At 32.9% G+C, this 20318-nt stretch overlaps 1 protein-coding gene across 3 annotated transcripts in view; it reads right to left on the bottom strand.

Annotated features, from left to right (window-relative positions):
- Positions 1 to 3499: 3499 nt before the first annotated feature.
- LOC143249664 (uncharacterized) overlaps positions 3500 to 20318 on the bottom strand; it is a 29189-nt gene continuing 12370 nt past the window's right edge. The window contains exons 4-7 of one of the 3 annotated variants that reach the window (XR_013027893.1): positions 17196 to 17297; positions 16200 to 16260; positions 15239 to 15325; positions 5550 to 5712 (exon numbers count right to left, since the gene is read on the bottom strand). Coding sequence is in view for 2 of the 3 variants with exons in the window: in XM_076499939.1 (XP_076356054.1) it covers positions 5569 to 5712; positions 16200 to 16260; positions 17196 to 17297 (307 nt within the window). In the remaining variant the exon portion in view is untranslated. Of the gene's footprint in view, positions 5713 to 15238; positions 15326 to 16199; positions 16261 to 17195; positions 17298 to 20318 lie in introns of all 3 variants that reach the window. The other 2 variants (XM_076499939.1, XM_076499940.1) reach the window with 2 other exon arrangements.

Raw genomic sequence — 20318 nt, 5'->3', positions numbered from 1 at the left:
AATATATTAACTTGATAAATAAAATACATATTACCTGAAAATATATATATATATATAAAAGGAAAATTACTGAGTAGAAGAAACGTTTTCTTGTATTTTGTATATAAAAGAAAACTTTTGTGAAATCCTCCTTTAAGTTGAACCAAACCTATTGCACTCAGTACATGTATTTCTTTCTATATATTGAATTTTTTCTAAATGACTGTATTAACCCTTTCAGCACTGAATAACAACTTTTAATGTTTGGCATAGTGCTGAATATATATGTTTGATACTTCAACTAATTACGGTATTAGTACTAAAAGCATGATATCTCGGCAATAACTCAACAAAAGTCCCTGAAATATTCAGTGATTGTACCAAATACTATATATATTAAATTCAATACATAAGAATAACAGGAATAAAGGAAGGTCGCTTGCCGTGCTGAGCCTTCGAGTTGACTGCGGTCTCCAACCTCGCCGAAAGGGTTAATTACAAAGTTTTACCAAGGTTATAATGAAAGCAACTGCAGATCAGTAAAACTTAGTAGAATATGACATAAATTATACATACCAATACTCTCATTTCTTAACAATTATTCTCTTTTCAAAGTAAAACCAAAACTGTGTGTTAACATTTTCTCACAAACACTTAGAGCAATGTTAATACTGTTTATGATCCATCACAAGCTTGAGAAATTAATAGTGCCATACCTGTTTTTCAAGAGTTTTTGAGAGATATCCAAATTTTAACTAATGAAGAAATCAAGTAAAATTAAATACAATGTGCTATAAATACCAGTTATGGATAAATTCTACAATAATTCATAATGACATCAAATGTATTAGTTTCTAAGATATAAAAAAAGAACTTAGAAAGTTTGAAACATATCTTTTACCAAAGAATTTATTTATTACCAACTAAAAATGTGAATATACAAATTAACTGTTAAAAAATGAAAGAAACTGTACTAATATTCCCATTTAAGCTAACAAAATGTTATTTTTCTTCAAGCAACTTGGTTGTGTGAAGTCTTATAACATTATAAGGTAAACAGATAAAATACAAGCAACTTTCTGTTCTCTAACTCATATTCATTTTCTAATAAATTAAACAAGGTCACCAATATATTTACCTCCATAATTACCCAGCCTGACTAGATACTAGTCTTGAACCTCCATTATGAATGAAATAGTCATGAATTTTATATTTCTCCAACCAGTATTGAACATATCTTTATTCAGGTGTATTTTTTTCTAAATTTCTCTGCAATTTCTACATGTAGTTGACATTTTTACTGATCTTATGTTTCAAGGTTATAAACATATGTCCATCACTTTACACAAGTAAATATGTATACTGTAACATTTCTTTAAAAGTCTTCAAAATTAATCTGTATGGAAAAGCAATACAAAAACTGTTAAGCATGTGTAATATGTGAACATGTGAAATACTTGACTGTGTTTTCCAGGGCATTTAAGTTGGGTATTTTCTGTTTAATCTCTTGATTCTAATATCTATTACTCTGGATTTTTATCTCCTATTTTGTATCTTTCAATCCCAGAAGTCATATTACTCAAAAGAATAAATCCAGTAAGTTTCAATAATATAATATTGCATTTGTTAATAAAGAATTGTTTTTTAAAAGTACACTTGCATTCATTGTTTTCCTTTACTGTCCATGTTTAACTTGTTCTTCAGTCAATAGTTATGAAACCCCATTTTGCAAAAATGTTTGGCTTTTCTGCTAGGGACCAGTAAACAATACATTTTTAATCTAAAGAAAAATAGGGAAAATCTTAAATTAAAACCCTGAAACATTAGAAATAGGAAACTAGGTACGAAACCACGTTGCACGTTGAAAATACTAGTTGAGATCTAGCCAATGCATTATCTACTTATTTTTAATAACTTCATCCATTAGCCATTTCAACTATTCTACCTTGCATCTAAATATTCAACAAAAGTTCCTCAAATGTCAATGTAATGTTTCAATATAATCATACATTTGGTATATTTCAAATATTAATATAAAATATATATAATATAGATGGTGTTACTTTATGATGAGTCTGTAAACATCATCTGTTAATATCCTTCTTGGTCTCCCTTCATCTTCAAATATATCTTTTTATTTTCATTTTAGTTTTGTCTTATGCTGTATACATTTTTTAAGTAATTAAAAAATCATTCAATATTCATACTTGCAACTACACATTCTTTTTTTTCTTTTTTGATCTCAATATATATTATAGTGATTTTTACCACTGTACCAAAGCACTTTTTGCTATTAGCTTAGTGGATATAAATATTTGTGCCTCATAGATAAAACATGATTAATATAATCTAAGGAAGATAAACAATGTCATTTATATGTACATTACAATAGCCCAAAAGAACTTGCTTGGAACCCAGTAATTTATTTCCCAGTTCATTTTTAAACTGTCAATAAAGTAACAAGCTAATGTGAATGAGCATACTACACTTTAAAAAGTATATTACACACAAGTAACCAATAAAACTCCCTAAACGAACTGCCATTTTCAATTCTATTCCTTATGACCAAGAATAGGAAAAGGCTGATAACAATAAGTAAAAACTTATCTACTATCTTTGAATCAATATGCACTGTAGAGAAGTATAGACACTATAGTGTAAAGACACTACTAAAACTAATGCATAAGATACTACTTAATTAGAAACTAGGAAATAAGAATCTTCTGCAATAGAAGTGTTGCAAGGCAAAGATAACACAGATAGTGCTTTAAATAATAATGTATAAGAAAACATTTTTACCATTCAATATTCTTCCTTACTTTTTAGTAAAATTATATCATTAAAACTTCCACAGACTACAGTTGAACAAGAAAAGGCTTGAATGAATTATTATCATATCATGTAATCTATTAATCTGAATAAAGGGACTATTAATTATTACATGTATAAAGAAATAGATTATATAGACTAGTGACCTGACAAAACTATACATATTAATCTCACTTAAAATATGGTTTTCAAAAGTTTTAGTTAAGACATAGGCAGTCTTATTGGACAATTTGTTTAAACTGTTAAACATTCTAAGAGACAAACGAGTGGCAAAATAAAAGATGGCTAAAAACTCCATTACATTATTTTATGGGCATTTCAAGTACTGAAACTATGCTAGATGTACTTCCTCTTGGGAACCTGGAAATGTTTTGTTCCAAAAGTAAATAAAACCAAAGTTAAAAGCAACATACATATTTGTTTCTTGCTTTTGAAGTTCATATGTCCTGCTGCATTGTAGTATACAGAGTGCATAATTCATGGCATGCTCACATTTTAATGATGTCACAATAGTACAAATTACAATGTTAAATGTCCCTTACGTGGCATCACTTTAGTGTCTACTGACTGGCTGACAAACAACACACTACTGTATAGTAATTCAAATGATTAAAACAAGCAAGTCCCCAGGCAGCCTTGAGCCCTTTTTGGGAAATAAAGAATTTAAATTTAAATACACACACACTTGAAGTGAAGTAAAAGTTTCATTCACAAAAGATATTAGCATGTGTTACAGTGAAAGACATATGATATAGCAGCTTTTGCACAACAGATGTTTTACATAATTTTGACATACCAAAAATATGTAGATAAAACTATATCTTACACGTGTATTTTTAATAAAAAAGAAACACTATTTAGATATTCAATACTTTTATAATAAGTATCTAAGGTATCAATAATATATGTTATAAATCACCTAGAGATGTTTTAATATGACTGAGATACCATATATACACATGATGGCATAACAAGCTTGCTATTACTAATCATTGGAGATTTTGGAAGACACTAAAAGGAAGATTTGGTAACTGACACAAATTCAATGTCATCATTATTCAATACATAACTATGAATAATACTCTTTCTCCAAACTAGTAACAAAATATACATGTTACTCACTAACAGACTGAGACAATATTACAAAATTGTGCTTATGACTACACTACATTTAAGTCAAGATGCTAATTCCAAACAAACAGCAATTCAATCCCTAATAAAAATTATCTCTAAGTGTACCCATTGCCATAAGTGGGACCAATTGACCTCAAAGTTTACATTCTACCACATCATTAAGCTTGCAAGAAGAGTTTAATAGCATTTAACAGCATTTACTCTACCAAAAATAGCATGGCAAATACTACCACCACCACCACCTAATAGTACACCCTAACTTCACATTTCATAGCTAACTAAAATAAATACATTTTGAGAAATCAAACCTGACCAACAAAGAGGTAGAAAAGTGCAGTCAAGGAGATCAAATGTCAGTAAATTCCTTTGTGAGCCAATTAAAATTAAGGTCATTCATGAAGTTAATTTACTGTGTATTCATAGAATAATTATTGATAAAAATCAGTTAGATTAACCATTTTTGATACATAAAAAACCATTGTACTTTAGTAACATCATGTTCTAACAATGGCTTTTATGTAATGTTACTTAACAACAAAAGTATAACATAATATTGTTAAGATAAATTTTATGCACTTGGGTCCAGACTAGGTGATTCACCCTTATAAGGTTTCACAACCCCCATGCATCCCAATCATAATGGACAGGTGGTAACTGAATCATTTCACCTGGATAAAGGCATTTTGCCTCTTACAACTACCTATTTTGAGAAGTCCAGCATAACATTAAAAAAACAAACATACTAGCAGAAACCCAACATAAAAGTGTTTCCTTATTTAAAACCTGAACAATGAAAACAAGCCTCATTATCACTTACCAATTTAATGAGTATATTTTAGTTTCCAGCACTGAAAAGCATGTAAGAAGGGTTCATAAAATCACCAAACATATTCTATGTTTCCTCAGTTCAGTCTTTTTAATCCTTTTCACACTTGATCAGTCAATGTAATTAATATGGTTATCATGAAAAACACTGTAACAAAGCAATACACAAGTCTTTGACTTGAAGTTTAGTGTCAAATTAATGTTTCTTTCCTTTATGCTCATAAACAGTAGTAATTAGCACCACAAAGACAAATTATCCAAACTGACTATAACCAAATATATGGTTAGACCTGAGGATAAGATAACTGGTGAACTAAGACTTATAACTAAACCAGAATGAAGTATCATAACAGGAAACATACCTTCAACACTTTCTCTAGCTATACAGTTTTGTTTTCAAGTACAAGTTAATTTGATTATTTTTCTGTATTAAATTGTTTACACAAAATAGTTTTACTTTTTCCAATATCTAAAAACATGTTTCACCTACTGGTTTGGACACATTTCCATCTTAATGATTTCAGGTTATATCTAAAATATAAGTAGTGAATAAAATGTACTTATCCAAATATAACAGCTCAGAAGATATAGTAGCCATTAATATCTTAAGGCACATTTGGCAACAATGTAATGTACACTTTTCTTACAAACATATGCAAGTGTTGGTATATCTTTATATATCATCTATTTTCATAGTAATTTGCATGCATCATCTGTATAATGATCGATTTTATTCTAAAAATGGAAGTTCCAAATGTAAAAAAAAAAAAAAGTTTTAGTAATTATAAGTAAACACATTTATTAAATATCAGGCATTTGCTTTGTTACACTATCAAAAGAAACATCTGAAGCTGGTTTTCCATCAGAAGCTGACGAATATTCTTTTCCACCAGAGGTATATTCACCATTCTGTGGGTTTTCATTCTTAGATCTTGGAATTCTGCTCTAAAGATGAATTTAATAAAAAATTGACTTATCAAACTACAGATGTGGGTTGGCATGAAATATGAATTATTAAATACAAAATAAATACTATACTAATGCTTATAACTCAATCTCATGTTTTATTTATCATTTTATAATGTTTAAAATGACACGCTAAGCAAAACTGTAAACAAATATATATATATATATATATATATTATCAACTATATACATCAACTCAAGAATGTCACTGTTTTACAAATAGAATTCCATGACAGTTATTAAATGAAAACAATTCTGGAAAGACCATTCACAGTCCACGTAACCAATGTTAAGTTAATGTATGAATTAGAGATCTGGAAAAAAAAAATGACAATTATATTTTAATTTGCTACATTTGAATAACAGACAAATAACAATGTATGCAATGACTGAAACACTTCTTAACACATCCTAAGCTTTGACAAAGTTGTACTGAATAAAGTAACAAAGTACATGCAAGACATGATATTTCATACACATATCCTGGATGATGTACCAATATTTTCTTTATTTCACAATATCTGTACGACTACTCTATAAATAACCAAATCTCCCATATCAGCATGGCATTTTATAATACACCACAAGGTAACTTTGTAAAAGTTTACAACACAAGGGTTGAAACACAAGAAGTGAATTCATTTTACTTTAACAGAAGTCCAAAATGAAACCTTTATAATGTTGAAATAAAAAGTTTATAACAGTAGTAAATTATGTGCCTGTTCAGGTCTTCATACTAACATTAATGAACAATACAACATAAATATCAATACTGATAATTATATTTCAATAAATAAATGAATCAGGAAAAAGAATCAACAGAAAAAAAATCTAATTCCAAAATATCAAAAGCCCATATTTAAACAACTATAAAGCCACTAGCAACAGCAAGTAATAAATCAGTAGTTCTCTTCAGTTACACCTAATGAACTAACTTGGTGAAGCTCATGGAATGGTTGTCATTTCACTTTCTGACCACAAGATCACATCATGCGTGTTTAAAGGTTTAAATAATCTTACAAAATATTAAAAATATCTGTACATCATTACTAGAAGAAACAGGAGCTTGTCTCATAATACACATAAACTTACTCAAAATCAACATGTTCAGCTAGAAAGTGAGTTAGTCCTTCAATGTGACTCAAAATGCTTAATTCAACTAAATGATAAAAGAAGCAATAGATGAATGGTACAGCAAACCAAAATAAAACAAAATAATTCACTATCTCACATTATTTCCCCCTCAGAAAAATGAAGTGATGACATTAAATGTAAGGTTCAAATTCTATTTATAATTTATTTATGTTGTTGATGTTTGGTTGGTTGGTTGGTTGGTTGGTTGATTTGGTGTTTTACGGCACAAAGCAGTTAGGCTATCTGCACCAAATCCAGTAAAAAGTTAAAATTAAAGTAATTTTAGTAAAATTCATAAAAAGAAATTAAGGTAAAATAAAACAAAGTTAAAAAAACATAAATAGCACAAAACCAATGTTTACATCTAGTCTACAATGTTAAGAAAAAAACTACAGTAACACAAGTTGTAAAGGATGTTTTGTAGCATAATCTCATAACAACTCACCAGGAAGACTAACAGGTAAGTACAAAAACCAATGTCAGTCACCTGAAGTTGGCCTTTCCAGTCCTGGTTCCGAGTTATTTGGCGTTATGGCCATTTTCAAAAAGTAATGAAAGTTTTAAAAGACTTGTAGCAAAATATTAATAAAAACTCGCTGGGATGACTAACAGGTAGTTTAAACAGTAGTGTTAGTTGCCTGACGTTAGCCTTTCCAGTTTTGATTTTAAGTTATTTGACGTTACTGCCATTTTCTAATTTCAAGTAGATGGACTGTAATTCTTAAAAGGGAATCACATTAAAAAAAGGTCTAATGTATAAATTAAAAAACTTAAATAGCATTAAAAAGATCAATGGCCTTAAAAAACTAAAAATATTTCCAAGGTGGGCAGTGTCACCATCACCAATAACACTGTCGAATGTTATGGACAAACCTTGGGACAAAACATGTTTAAAATGGTGCTGTCATTGAGAAGCATAATGACAGCAAGAAAGTAAAATGTGGCTTATTGTGACCTGAGTGTTACACAAATTCATATATTACTCCCAGATAAAAGAAAATGATGAATTCAAAAACTGTTACCAACACATAGTCTAGTTATAACAACTTCCTCTTTCTGATCCTTACAGAAGCAAGACAGCCAAAGTCCAATATAGGGTTTTATTTATAAAAGCTTATTTTCATGTTGCTCACTCCAAATCGACTACCAGCTGGCACAGAGCCAAGCCTTCAATACAGGATCCTAGTCCATGTATGGAACAGGCAGGGCGGTGATAGTGCCACAGCAGATAGATTTAGCTACAGTGTCGGCAAGCTCATTCCCGCGAATACCAACATGGTCCGGTATACAGAAAAACTGGATAGAAATGGATGTTAAAGAGAAATAAGCCAGTCGGTTTTGAACATCAGCGTGAACACGGTGTGAACTAACGTGAAGTGATTCCAGGGCCAGTAGAGAACTAAGCAAGTCAGAATAAATAGTGCAGTTTGAGTACTGCTTAGCTTCTATGTGATCCAGAGCAAGAGAAATGGAGTACAGTTCAGCAGTGAACACAGAAGCTGTAGAGGGGATTCTGCATGCAACTACTGAACCACAACATACCATGGCAGAGCCCACACAATCACCTGATTTTGAACCATCTGTATAAATAGAAACAGAAGGATGGTTCAAAAGATGTTCAGCAAATAACAGACAGTATTTCCAATCAGGAGTGTCTGCTTTTCTCAGATGACTTAAAGATAGGTCACATTTGGGGACTGTAATAAGCCATGGTGGGATGGGCTGACCAGTGGATACAGCAATGTTATCCAAGGACACACCCAATTTATCCAAGTGCACCTGTATACGAAGGCTAAAAGGAGCAATAGCAAATCATCTGTTCTGAAAAAGTATGGCCCACTGAGGAAGAAAAACACAACCCCAGGTGGGATGCTTTGGTAAGGAATGAAGTTTCGAAGCATAGAGTAAAAATAGTTGCAAACGGTGGAGATGCAAAAAAGATTCATGAGACTCCATATATAAGATTTGAACTGGGGAAGTACAAAAAGCCCCAGTGCAGAGCCGAAGTCCTTGATGATGAATGGGGTCCAGCATCTTTAAGGCCGAGGTTCTGGGGCAGCCATATACCAGTGATCCATAGTCAAGTTTTGATCAAATAAGAACATGATACATCTTTAGCACAGAACATTGATCAGCTCCCCAAGTGGTGGAAGAGAGAACACGGAGGATGTTTTGTGCTCTTGTACATTTGACCTGTAGCTGCTTGATGTGTGGTATAAAAGTCAGCTTATATTCAAAGATAAGCACCAAAAACTTTATCTCAGGGACCACAGGCAGTACAACTTCACTGATACAGATGTCAGGATCAGGGTGAATACCCCATTAGCAGTAAAAGTGCATGCAAATGGTTTTAGAGAGAGAGAAGAGAAGTTAAAGCCATTTGCTGTGGTCCACTTCAGTGAGTGATTGAAGGCAGTCTGTAGCTGCCACTCAATATACCTCATGTTTGACAACTGACATGAGATGTGAAAGCCATCAACATAGAGCCCATTTGCAACAATGAAAAGGAGCTGTTCAGTGATAGCATTGATCTTCATACTGAAAAGTGTTACACTCAAAACACAGCCCTGAGGGACTCCAAGTTCCTGAAGAAAAGAACAAGAAAGTGTCAAACCCACACAAACTTGGAATCTCCTGTCCATTAAAAAATTAATAAAAAATGGGCAAATGGCCACGTAACCCATACATATGGAGGTCTCACAAAATGCCATACCTCTATGTTGTATCATAAGCCTTCTCAATGTCAAATAATGTTGACATAAGATGTTGTCATTTGAAAAAGCTTCTCTGACTGACGTTTCAAGTAGAAGCAGGTGGTCTATGGTGGAGTGCTGTCTTTGAAACCCACACTGGGTGGGCAAGAGGAGATTGTTTAATTCAAGGAACTAAACAAGACAAACATTAACCATCCTCTCTAAGGTCTTACAGAGACAGCTCTTCAAAGCAACTGGACAGGAGATTGAAGGAATCTTGGGATCTTTCCCAGGCTTAGAGAAAGGTAGGACAATAGCCTGGTGCCAGGCATCAGAAAAAACATTCTCCTGCCAGACCCAGTTAAAAACAATCAGAAGAACAGCAAGAGAAGCAGGAGATAGATGATGCAGCATTTCATAGTGTACATCATCAGGTCCAACTGATGTACTGACAGACTGATGAAGGACAAGTTTGAGTTCCACCAGAGTAAAGGAAAGACTACAGTCATGGAGACAATCAACTCGAAAGGAAAGAGGTGATCACTCCAACCAAATCTTGATGGCTAAGAAGGTGGAGAAAGAAGCAGAAGTGCTAAATACCCAGCAAAAGCTTTCACCTAGAGTACTGGTATCAGCTACTTCCTGGCCATCAGAAAGCAAAATGAAGATGGGGACAGAATTATATTGCCCACTGACCTTTCAAATCTTGTTCCATATGACTTTGAAACTGGCAGTAGAAGATATGCTGGTTGTGAACTTAATCCAAGGTTCCTTCTGGCTTTGACGTCTTACCCACTGAGCATGTGCATGGTCCTGCTGGAAAGTGATGTGGTTCGAGAGTGTGGGATATCTACATAAAGTATCCCAGGCCTGTTTTTGAGCCTTTCATGCCATGTGGCATTCAGGATTCCACCACGGACGAGAATATCATGGAAAACATGTCAAGGTTTTAGGAATACATTCAGCAGCTGCTTGTATAATAGTCAGTTACTGCTGCCACACAGTCGTCTATTGAAGGCTTACAGATGATGACAGGATCAAGTTCTGTGAGAGAAGTGAAAGAGGGCCAGTTTGCATAATCCTGCTTCTACCGGGTCAGGTGGCATCAACCATGGCCAGTCTCTCTCGAAAGTATGGGAAAATGATCACTGCCTCATGGATTGTTGTCAACCCTCCATGAAAAATGGGAAAATAGTGAAGGGGAACAAATTGAGAGGTCAATAGCAGTAAAGGACTGACTAAGTGCATGAAGATAAGTAGAAAAACCAGTACTGGAAAGAGAAAGGTTGTGATTAGAGAGCATATGCTCCCCTCCTATCAATTTCAACACTTCCCACAGTCCCCCAGGATTAAACAGGGAGATATCAACTGTTCAATGAGAGTATCAAGGTCTGATTGATCCTAGGTCTCTCCAGGCAACAGGTAGAGAGAACAAACAGTGATGGTATAACCCAAGAAAACATGGATAGCTACGGCCTCCAATCCAAGGGTGTGTTGAGTAGCAAAGACAGGGTGAGCACATGCTGATCAACCAACAGTGCCACTCCTCCATGCACTCATCCATCACATAGCTTGTCATTTCTGTACAAAGAAAACTGCTGAAAGGTGACTGTATCAGCAGGTTTCAGAAATCTTTCCTGTAAGAAAAGACATACAGGATGGTAGGAAGCAATCAGTTTTGATGTCATCCAGCTTAGAACGTAAACCTCAACAGTTCCATTGTATCAAGTTGGCCATTTTTATTTATGTGCAGGTGAACTGGGTGGAGAACCCTTCTGTTTACAACCACATCTTTTTTCTTTACTGTCTTTATTCAAGGAAGGTCTATCGACCTCCATGGATCCTGCCCTGGGTCAACTGGGCAGGTCTTTGCTGTTGGAAGAGGATTCCAGTGAATGAGGACGTGAACGAATGATGATTTTGCATCTTGGGGTTGGAGAAGAAGATGTATCCGAGGAGATGCCTGTACCAGGAACCAAAGGAAGTGAATCTTGGGATTTGTTGGAATGTACTTAAGGGACAGAGATGAGTGTTGAAGTTGATTCATCAACTTTTTCAACCATGGAGGTCAAAAGACTTTATTTGAGCCTCAGGATAAGTAATGTTATGAATCATTTTCAAACACTGCACCTCTTTTTCTTCCAACCATTTATGGCAAGAACGAAAATAGGGTGGGTGAAAGCCATTGCAGTTGACGCAATGAGGGTCCATTTCACACTCATAGGCATCAGGGTACTTGCCACCACAATGAGCACATGTAAAGGAACCACAACATGATGTCTTTGAGTGACCGAACTGCTGACACTGGAAACATCTGAGAAGGTTTGGAATGTATGGCCATACCTGGCAATTAAGATAACCTGCCATGATGGTGGCAGGTGGATGTAGTGATGTAAATGTCAAAATGAAGATATTGGTTGGCATTGTAATTCCATCTTTGTGAGTGGAGATACACCTCACTGCAGAAACTACTTGAGTGGAGAAACCAGCGAGAATCTCTGACACAGGGATGTTCTTCAAATCCCTCTCAACAATAACTTCTCGTGATGAATTCAAAGTAGCATAAGGTGTAACCTCAATAGGTATATCCCCAATTGCCTTTGAATGCAAGAGGAGTTCACTGTGTTGAGATGTGGGTTTCACCAATATGTCACCAGATCAAAGCTTCTTTACTGACTTTGAAGAACCAGCAAGTCCCTCCAGTCCCTTCTGAATGAAAAAGGGAGACATTTGCCATAAAGGTTTGTCTGAAAGAGAATACAGGATAAGAAAATGAGGTACAACAGGAGTTACAGATGTTGAAGATTTTTGCACAGAATCTTCAAGGATTGGTCATTTACCTATAGACTGCTTTTTCACTATTTTATTTAAGTCTTTATTTGGAGGATCCATAATAAAAAAACAGGAAATTTCAATGCCCACTGACCTCGCCCACCATGCAGCCCTACAAGGGGATGTATTACAATGTCAAACCAGGAAACTGCAGCAATGCCAGGGTTTCGTGAGTACTATACCCAAACACCAGCATCAGATACAATATCCACAACACCTGTTGAGAACATCCAACACTGGTACTTCGTTGACCCTAGCCCAAGTGAACCAGCCGACTGATCCAATGGGGGCCACCCCAAGGCTGCCTATCTACAGGAATTCAAGGCCAAAGTGGTATGTTAGGGTTGGACCCCTCAACCACCAGAATCCTCTCCTCCCCTTCACGGGTCACCACGCAGGGAAACGTGGGTAGACGTTTGATCCCAGAGGGGGTAAACTGAAAGAACAGAACTTTCCCTGGGAGGTCCCCCTCACCACGGACAGGAATCCACACCAAGTAGTGTTGACATTTGGTTCTATGTTTGAAATTTTAAAATTATAGTTTTTGACTTTTTAAAAGATTAATATGATTTTATTGAGCTGTAAAATTTGTAAACAAGGTTTTTTATTATATTCATCAAATAAAATTGTCATTAAGTCACAGAAGATTAGTTTACTATTTGGTGAGTATGATAAGTGACTGCTAAATATTCTTACAACATAGATCTTTAATGAATATTATTTTTAAGTTTATCCTATTCAAATAACATACATAAATAAACAGACAGTAACTGACTAATTAATTATTTCTAAATGTAATCTTAATATGTTTCAGATAAGAACACTATTAACTATTACCAGTGATAACAAAACAGGTTTAAATATACAATTACCAATTTATCTGATTTACAGAAGTCATGGGTTACTGCATAAAATGGCAACTATGTGATGGTATTTAATAAACATCAGTGATTCATACACCAGGTAGGAAATGTCCAGATTATCTTTATAATAAGCAGCGACAATTTTTTTTCACAATAATGTTTGTTTGCAAAACACATGAATGGTTCTTCAGTAGAAACCTATCACATGAGACCAATGGCAATTCAAAAATTAATTAAAACAATGTTAAGTAAAAAATAGAAATATTAATACCATTTTAGAATAATACAGTGGTTGAAACAGCTAGTGAATCCCATTTTATGTGCTTATATGGAAGGAGAGCTTTCAGTTAATCAATTACAAAATATTAATTACTGTCCAGCTCAATTTGTACCAGAACTATTATGAATCTTATCCTCAGAGACCAAGAAAAATGATGCAATGTGTTAAAGCTAGCAGAAAACACCAGTTGGCTAAATGACGTGGTATCCATCATGTGTGATAAATATGTAAAGTATCTGATAATCTGTTCATTGTAAAATTAATATCCAGTTGTATTGGATTTCATCATATAGCTTTTTTTAAAGCTGGCAGTGCATTTGTACTGAAGTATACTGTTGACACCATGTTCTACAAATTATCAATATTTGCCTATTTCCAAAATTGTATCACAGCTCAATTGCTAATGTTTGCAATGGATCAACTGGAAGGATGGAAATATGCTATTATAAAGGTCCTCTTCCTGTTACTACCAGTGATGTGTATGTTTCTTGGAATATGTTTAAATTAGAAATTTAGAACTTTAAAGATTTTTTCTTGTACTTAACTGCATTGGAAAATAAAGGAATATGGATGACCTTGGGAAAAAAGACCATTCAGAAAGAGACCAGTAACAAATAAGGATGCATGAACTTCAGTAATAAAAGCTGTCCATGTGCCCCAGGCAAATGTACTCAACATAATCAAGAACAATCTTCATCTAAAAATGTGACCAACAGAATATGGGCTCACCAAGATATGACTTCAAGTCATACCTTCTTTTCAAGTGTCGCATACCTCAAGTAGTTGGAGAAAAAATGAGTATTCATGCTTTTCCATAATGAAGACATAATGATCATATTACTAAATACAATGTCTAGAAATTTCTGTGTGACCAAACTGATGAAATAGGCACTGAAATATTATTGTCCTCATAAATTAGATGCATTATGAAAAATATGTAAAAGGTGGTGTGCCTTTAATGTGACAGATTTACACTGCAGCTTTTTGTGACAGAAACTATGTTCCAGAACTATTTTCAAAATGTATGGCTAGCAGATAGAGGATGACTGGATGTGGAAAAATAGGCTTTAATAAAGTGAAGAATCTCCAAAATCATTTTAACCTGATGTACTCAATCTGTGCAAAATTTAGTTATAAAAGTTTGTAAGTAAAAAATTAGAACACCAACACAGATACAAACAAGTTGAAATTTACAATAGACTGCTCTTTTCCCATTTTTTGAGTAGAGAAATATTTCAGTTCCAAGGTAGGAGCAATTCTCAGGAAAATTCTACTTTGTATCATGTAATCTTGTAAAAAGTTTAAAACAAATTAATACCTACTACTGAATTTATATTAGTAAAGAGATATATTTTTAAGAGTAATACTGCTTGGTATATAAAACAAGACTATTAAAACTGTTCTGATCCAGCCAGGTTTGATGTCATTACAATAGATGGTGTTATATATTGATGGAGATTTGTTTGTCTCTACTCCATGTTGTGGCCAATGTTTTCACTAATGGAGCTAGACTTCCTTTCTCATGTAAAAAATAAAATATAAATAAACATCTAAACAGATATGTGACTACTTATACAACTGAATGGTATTTTGCTGATGAGAATGCAGTTGATTTTGTAGCATGACAATGACAATTGTAACTCACTCGTACATATATAAAGTTTTCAAACATTATTGGTTTCAATAAGTCATAAGATTATTACCTGATAACAGAAGCATTTGAAGAAAAAAAAACTTTCTTTTCCACACAGAAATCTCAAGTTCAGTCAGAAAACTTTGTCTTGTTTCTTCTGATATTAAAAATTCAACAACAATAGACTTGAATTTTTCTTTTAACTTAATACTTCAAATGCAGTCACAAAATAAAAACCTACATAGGATCTGTGTAACCCACTGTAGGTTTTGTTGATATAGGATTTAATTGATTAGGCCTATTCCATGCACTCATTCATGAAAATAACACAACAGTTATAACTTCATGACAAAGCAAAAGCAACTCTTAAAATGGAGGAACACCTATTAAATTTAAAACATCAAGGTAGATATTAAATATTTCATATTCTACATTCTCAAAGTGTAGTTCATAATTCCTTAAGTAGATTTCAAATATACTGATAGGAAATAGAAACTATCACATTAACCATCAACTAGTGTTAGCTACACTAGCATGGTGAAGCTCTATACACTTGAAATCTTTTGCCTGGCTATTAAAATCAAAATAATTTAAAAAAAAAGTTGTTATGAGTGCAAAGTTTACTTTGAACCAATGTCAGAGATAGAAATAATGAAATAAATTACATTCATTCAAGGAAAAGCTATAAAGCAGATTACTTTCCATCACATAAAATTGTATTTCCTCATTAATTGTTTTTTATTTCATCCATGCATCATGTTCATTTTCATCAGTCATAACTAAAAAAATACAGATGGACCATGCAATCCTGATCATGAAAGCCAAATACAGAGATTAAATTCCTCAAAGTTAAATTTTTCAGAAAAGTAGAAATGTATTATTTCAATCCCTGAATGTATCATTAATATTTATTTCTTATAAAAACAACTAACTTTCAACAGAATTGGAATGTAAAATAAAATTTAAACTGAACAAACAACTTTACAAGATTACAATTTCAACTAATATTGATATCAGTAGTTAAAACTTACCTTAACGTTTTCATAAGCAGTTTCCACTTTCTCCTCAATTGTTTTATATGTCTGGGAATTTCTGCATAATAATAAAATTGTGTAAATGCATAAGTAATACCTCTTATAATGAAATTCATGGAAAATGTTTTGATTAACAAACAGACTCGGCAAGTGCAGAGAATACATTCTATAGCCCATTACCAATGAGAATGCATTCACAATTACACTTTATACAGTGTAAAACATGAAGAAATAAACAAAATATTCTCAATAACACAAAATTAAGAGAAATTACAAATTAATAACTAACAATACTCACAAAATCATTACGTACAATTTCTCTGAACACAATACTTATTAAAGATGTGTACTTTACATAACTGATAAGCAAGAGACAAATTTCAAAAATTAGTTTTCACATAAAAACAAAGAAAAGCAAGTTAGAAAAAAATTCATTAGTTTTGGGATGCAAAGGAAAATAGTTGTTCTATGCTTCTAATTTTTCAATGACAAGATTTACTATCCATCATCAAAATCAATTTTAGTAATCAACTCTAAACTAACTAAGAATATATGGTGTACATTTAGTTTGAATTATAAAATCTTTATAATTTATACCTTTTTCATATTGCATTATAAGATGATAAGCCTTAAATATACATTTATAATTCATCAAATGGTGTGTGAACTATTTTTACAAGAAATGTTTTTTTCTATTTTATAGACAAATTCTAAATAAGTGGAAAGTAAATTTCTTTTTGCAATAAGGTACAATGCTGAAAATAAGATAAAATTGAATTTTTCTACATTTTTGAAACTGTTACATACACCTGCTTTTGTGTTTCTTACTGAAAAAGGTTTTCTTTTCACACAAGACAATAAAAGATAGCATGATATGATTTAAACTAGTGGTATTTGTGCTGAATAGTTGACTTGGAATTAAAACACAACCCACTCTTTTAATTATATTTTTGTAGCTTTGGATGAATCTCAGAAACAAAACACAGCACTTACTTGACTTCTTCAAACTTTTTACTCATGCTTGTTCCAATGTTACCAAGTGCTGTGGAAGTTCTTTCTCCAGCATTCTTTAATTTTTGACTAGTCTTCTGACAACTAAGAATAATATAAACAATTATGTTACTCAATGTAATTTCTTAAATCAGAATAATAATTTTTTGCAAGAATTTGAAATGTGAATTTATACTGCTATTCATAATAAATAATTGGCATTAAAATAAAAATAATTTATGTTTTAACCTTAACTTACAATTTGATTTGTAAGTGGCTTTGAAAAATTTGATAATAATTACAATTCACTTGCTTAACCTGGTTTACACCCTAACAGTTGTTCATGAAAAATGATGAATCTTAATACATTTTGATAAAGTAAAAAAAAAAAAAAATCATAAGGAAGGACTAAATTAAAAACAACAAATCCAAACCTTTGACTAATTGTATAAGTTTGTTATAACTTAAAGAACAAGCTGAAACAAAAAATGCTGCACTAGGGTACATTTTATAATCCCACATGATAATTTGTACCCTAGGATCTTTACAGTTAGTGCCTTCGGTTTTTGCATTCATTTGGTTCCAAAATGTAAATGGGTTATGGTCATTGTAAATGACAATAAGTTATTGTGATGCAGATACATATACCTTGAAATGTTCTAAAGCTAACACTAAATCAAATTTTCTTTTACCACAATTGAATGGTTCTTTTGGTGACAATTCAATTTTTTTTGGCAAAATGACATACAAGGTGCTTAATACCTCTGTTATCAAATTGTAATAGAATGCCACAATTGCTGGCATCAATGGATAATGTAAAAGGCTTATCAAAATCAGGTGCCAACAAAACAGGGAAAGTGCACAATAAACATTCAGCTTTTTCAAAAGCAAATTAGAATGTTTTAGACCACTTAAACTTCTGATTTTTCTTCAATAGGCTTGTTAATGGTACAGTGATGTCATTGACATTTTAACAAAGCTTACTATAATAACCAGCCATTTCCAAAAATCTCATTCAACGTTTCTTGTTTGTAAGAATTGGATAATTCACAATGCAATCAGCTTTTGCTTGAATTGGTAAAACTTTGCCATGGCCTATTACATGATCTAAGTAAATAGTTTAGACTTTACAGAAGTTAAAAATATATCTCAAAATGGCTGGTATGGGTATTACCACTTTTTACTAACAAGGAGAAAACAACATTTTGACCTTCCTAGATCATCTTCAGATTTACAGAAGTTACTTTTTGCCAGTGAGATTTGCTTTCTTAAGCCTCTCAAAAACACCACATAATAATACACGCAAGCATACTTCCCATGTGTTACTGTAAATTACAATATCATCAACATATATTCCAACACTTGACAGATTATGGAGACATTTATTCATCATTCTCTGAAAAATTGTTCAAGACTTTTCGTCCCAAATTGCATTACATTATATTGGTATAATCTATCAGGAGAAACAAAAGCAAAAATTTCTTTTGTTCTGTCAGTTATAAGAGCAACCCATTATCCCTTTACCAGGTTACATTTTGTTATATATTTGGTTTTTTCAAATTTTATCAATACTCCATTCTTGGAATGTGATAGGAATCTGTCAGAGCATTTACTTTGTGGAAGGCTGTACAGAATCTAACCAAACCATAGAATGTAGGAACCAGTACACAAGATGAAGACCAATCACCTTTACTGGGTTCTATAATGGTGTTTTTCAGCATACAAGATATTTCTATATGTATTTTTATCAGCCTTGACTGAATTCACACAATAAGAATGTTGTTTCACAAAAGAAGCATCACCTGTATCTACATAATGAGCAATAATGTTGGTTTGATTAGGACCATCCACATCTATACTCATATTCAATCAATAAACTAGTAACTTGGTTTTTCTCTTCAGGAAACAAGTGATTAAGTTTTGAATCAAGATTAGCCAGAATGTAAAAATTACTCAGTTTGATGTTGCAATAGTCTCCAATATTTTCAAATTTATGGATATCCAAGTCAAAGAGACTGTCATCAGTATCAGTAGAACACTCAATGGGAAACATATTTTCAGATGCATCTCAGACATGATACGGCTTCAACCTATTGATGTGGCACAGCTGGGTAGCCTTTTAATGATCAGGTATTTTTATGACATTGTCTATTTCAGTGACTTTCCAAACAACTTCATAGAGACCATGGTACCTAGCTTTGAGTGAATGTCTTATAATAGGTAACAATACTAAGACAGTGTCACAAGGATGAAACTTGTGATCTTTAGCCTTGCAGTCAAAAACGTTTTTCATTCTGGCTTTGGACAACTTCAAATTTCATTGACCCAATTCACAAGCACCTAACAATCTGGACAAAAAACTGGTAACATAATTCACTGAGTGAATTTCTTTTGGGTCATCTTCCAACCACTCTTCCTTCAGCAACTTCAAAGAACCATGCACTGAATGACCAAAGACCTAACTCTAATAGGCTAAATCCTACTGACTCCTTAACTGACTCATGAGCAGCAAATAATAATAAATTAACTCCTTCATCCCATCCTTCTCATTAAGAAGTCCACATCATATTTCTCAAGATATAATGGAATCTCTCAAAAACACCTTCTGATTCAGGATGGTACACACTAGATTGGCCTGTTTAGCACAGAGCTGATAAACAACCTGTTGAAACAACCCAGATATATAATTAGATCCCTGATCAGACTGAATTCCTTTGGGTAAGCCAATAAAGAAAAAAAAATAAAAGAAATTAATCAAATCCTTAACATTTTTCTGGGTGAAATGTTTCTTAATGGGATAGCCTCAGGGAATCAAGTGGATGCAGACTTGATATTCAACAAATATTGGTTCCTTGATCAAGATTTTGGTAAAAGCCGAACAAAGTCAAAATTCATATGCCAAAAGAGTGCCTGAAAAGTTAGAATAGGTTTGAAAGAAGCAAGAGGAATTTTCTGGTTAGGTTTTCCAACCAAATAATATACATGACACATTTTACAAAACTGAGAAACATCATGCCTAATTTTTGACCAAAAGAAGCATCTCAGAATTTTGTCACATATCTTGTTGATACCTAAATAACCTCCCATGGGAGTTCATGGGCAACTTTCCATATTTCAGAATTATAA

The sequence above is a fragment of the Tachypleus tridentatus genome, chromosome 4, assembly GCF_004210375.1.
Source record: "Tachypleus tridentatus isolate NWPU-2018 chromosome 4, ASM421037v1, whole genome shotgun sequence".
Classification (NCBI taxonomy): Eukaryota; Metazoa; Arthropoda; class Merostomata; order Xiphosura; family Limulidae; genus Tachypleus; species Tachypleus tridentatus.
The sequence above is the reverse complement of the archived record's forward strand: the minus strand, read 5'-3'. Positions and strand labels throughout refer to the sequence as shown.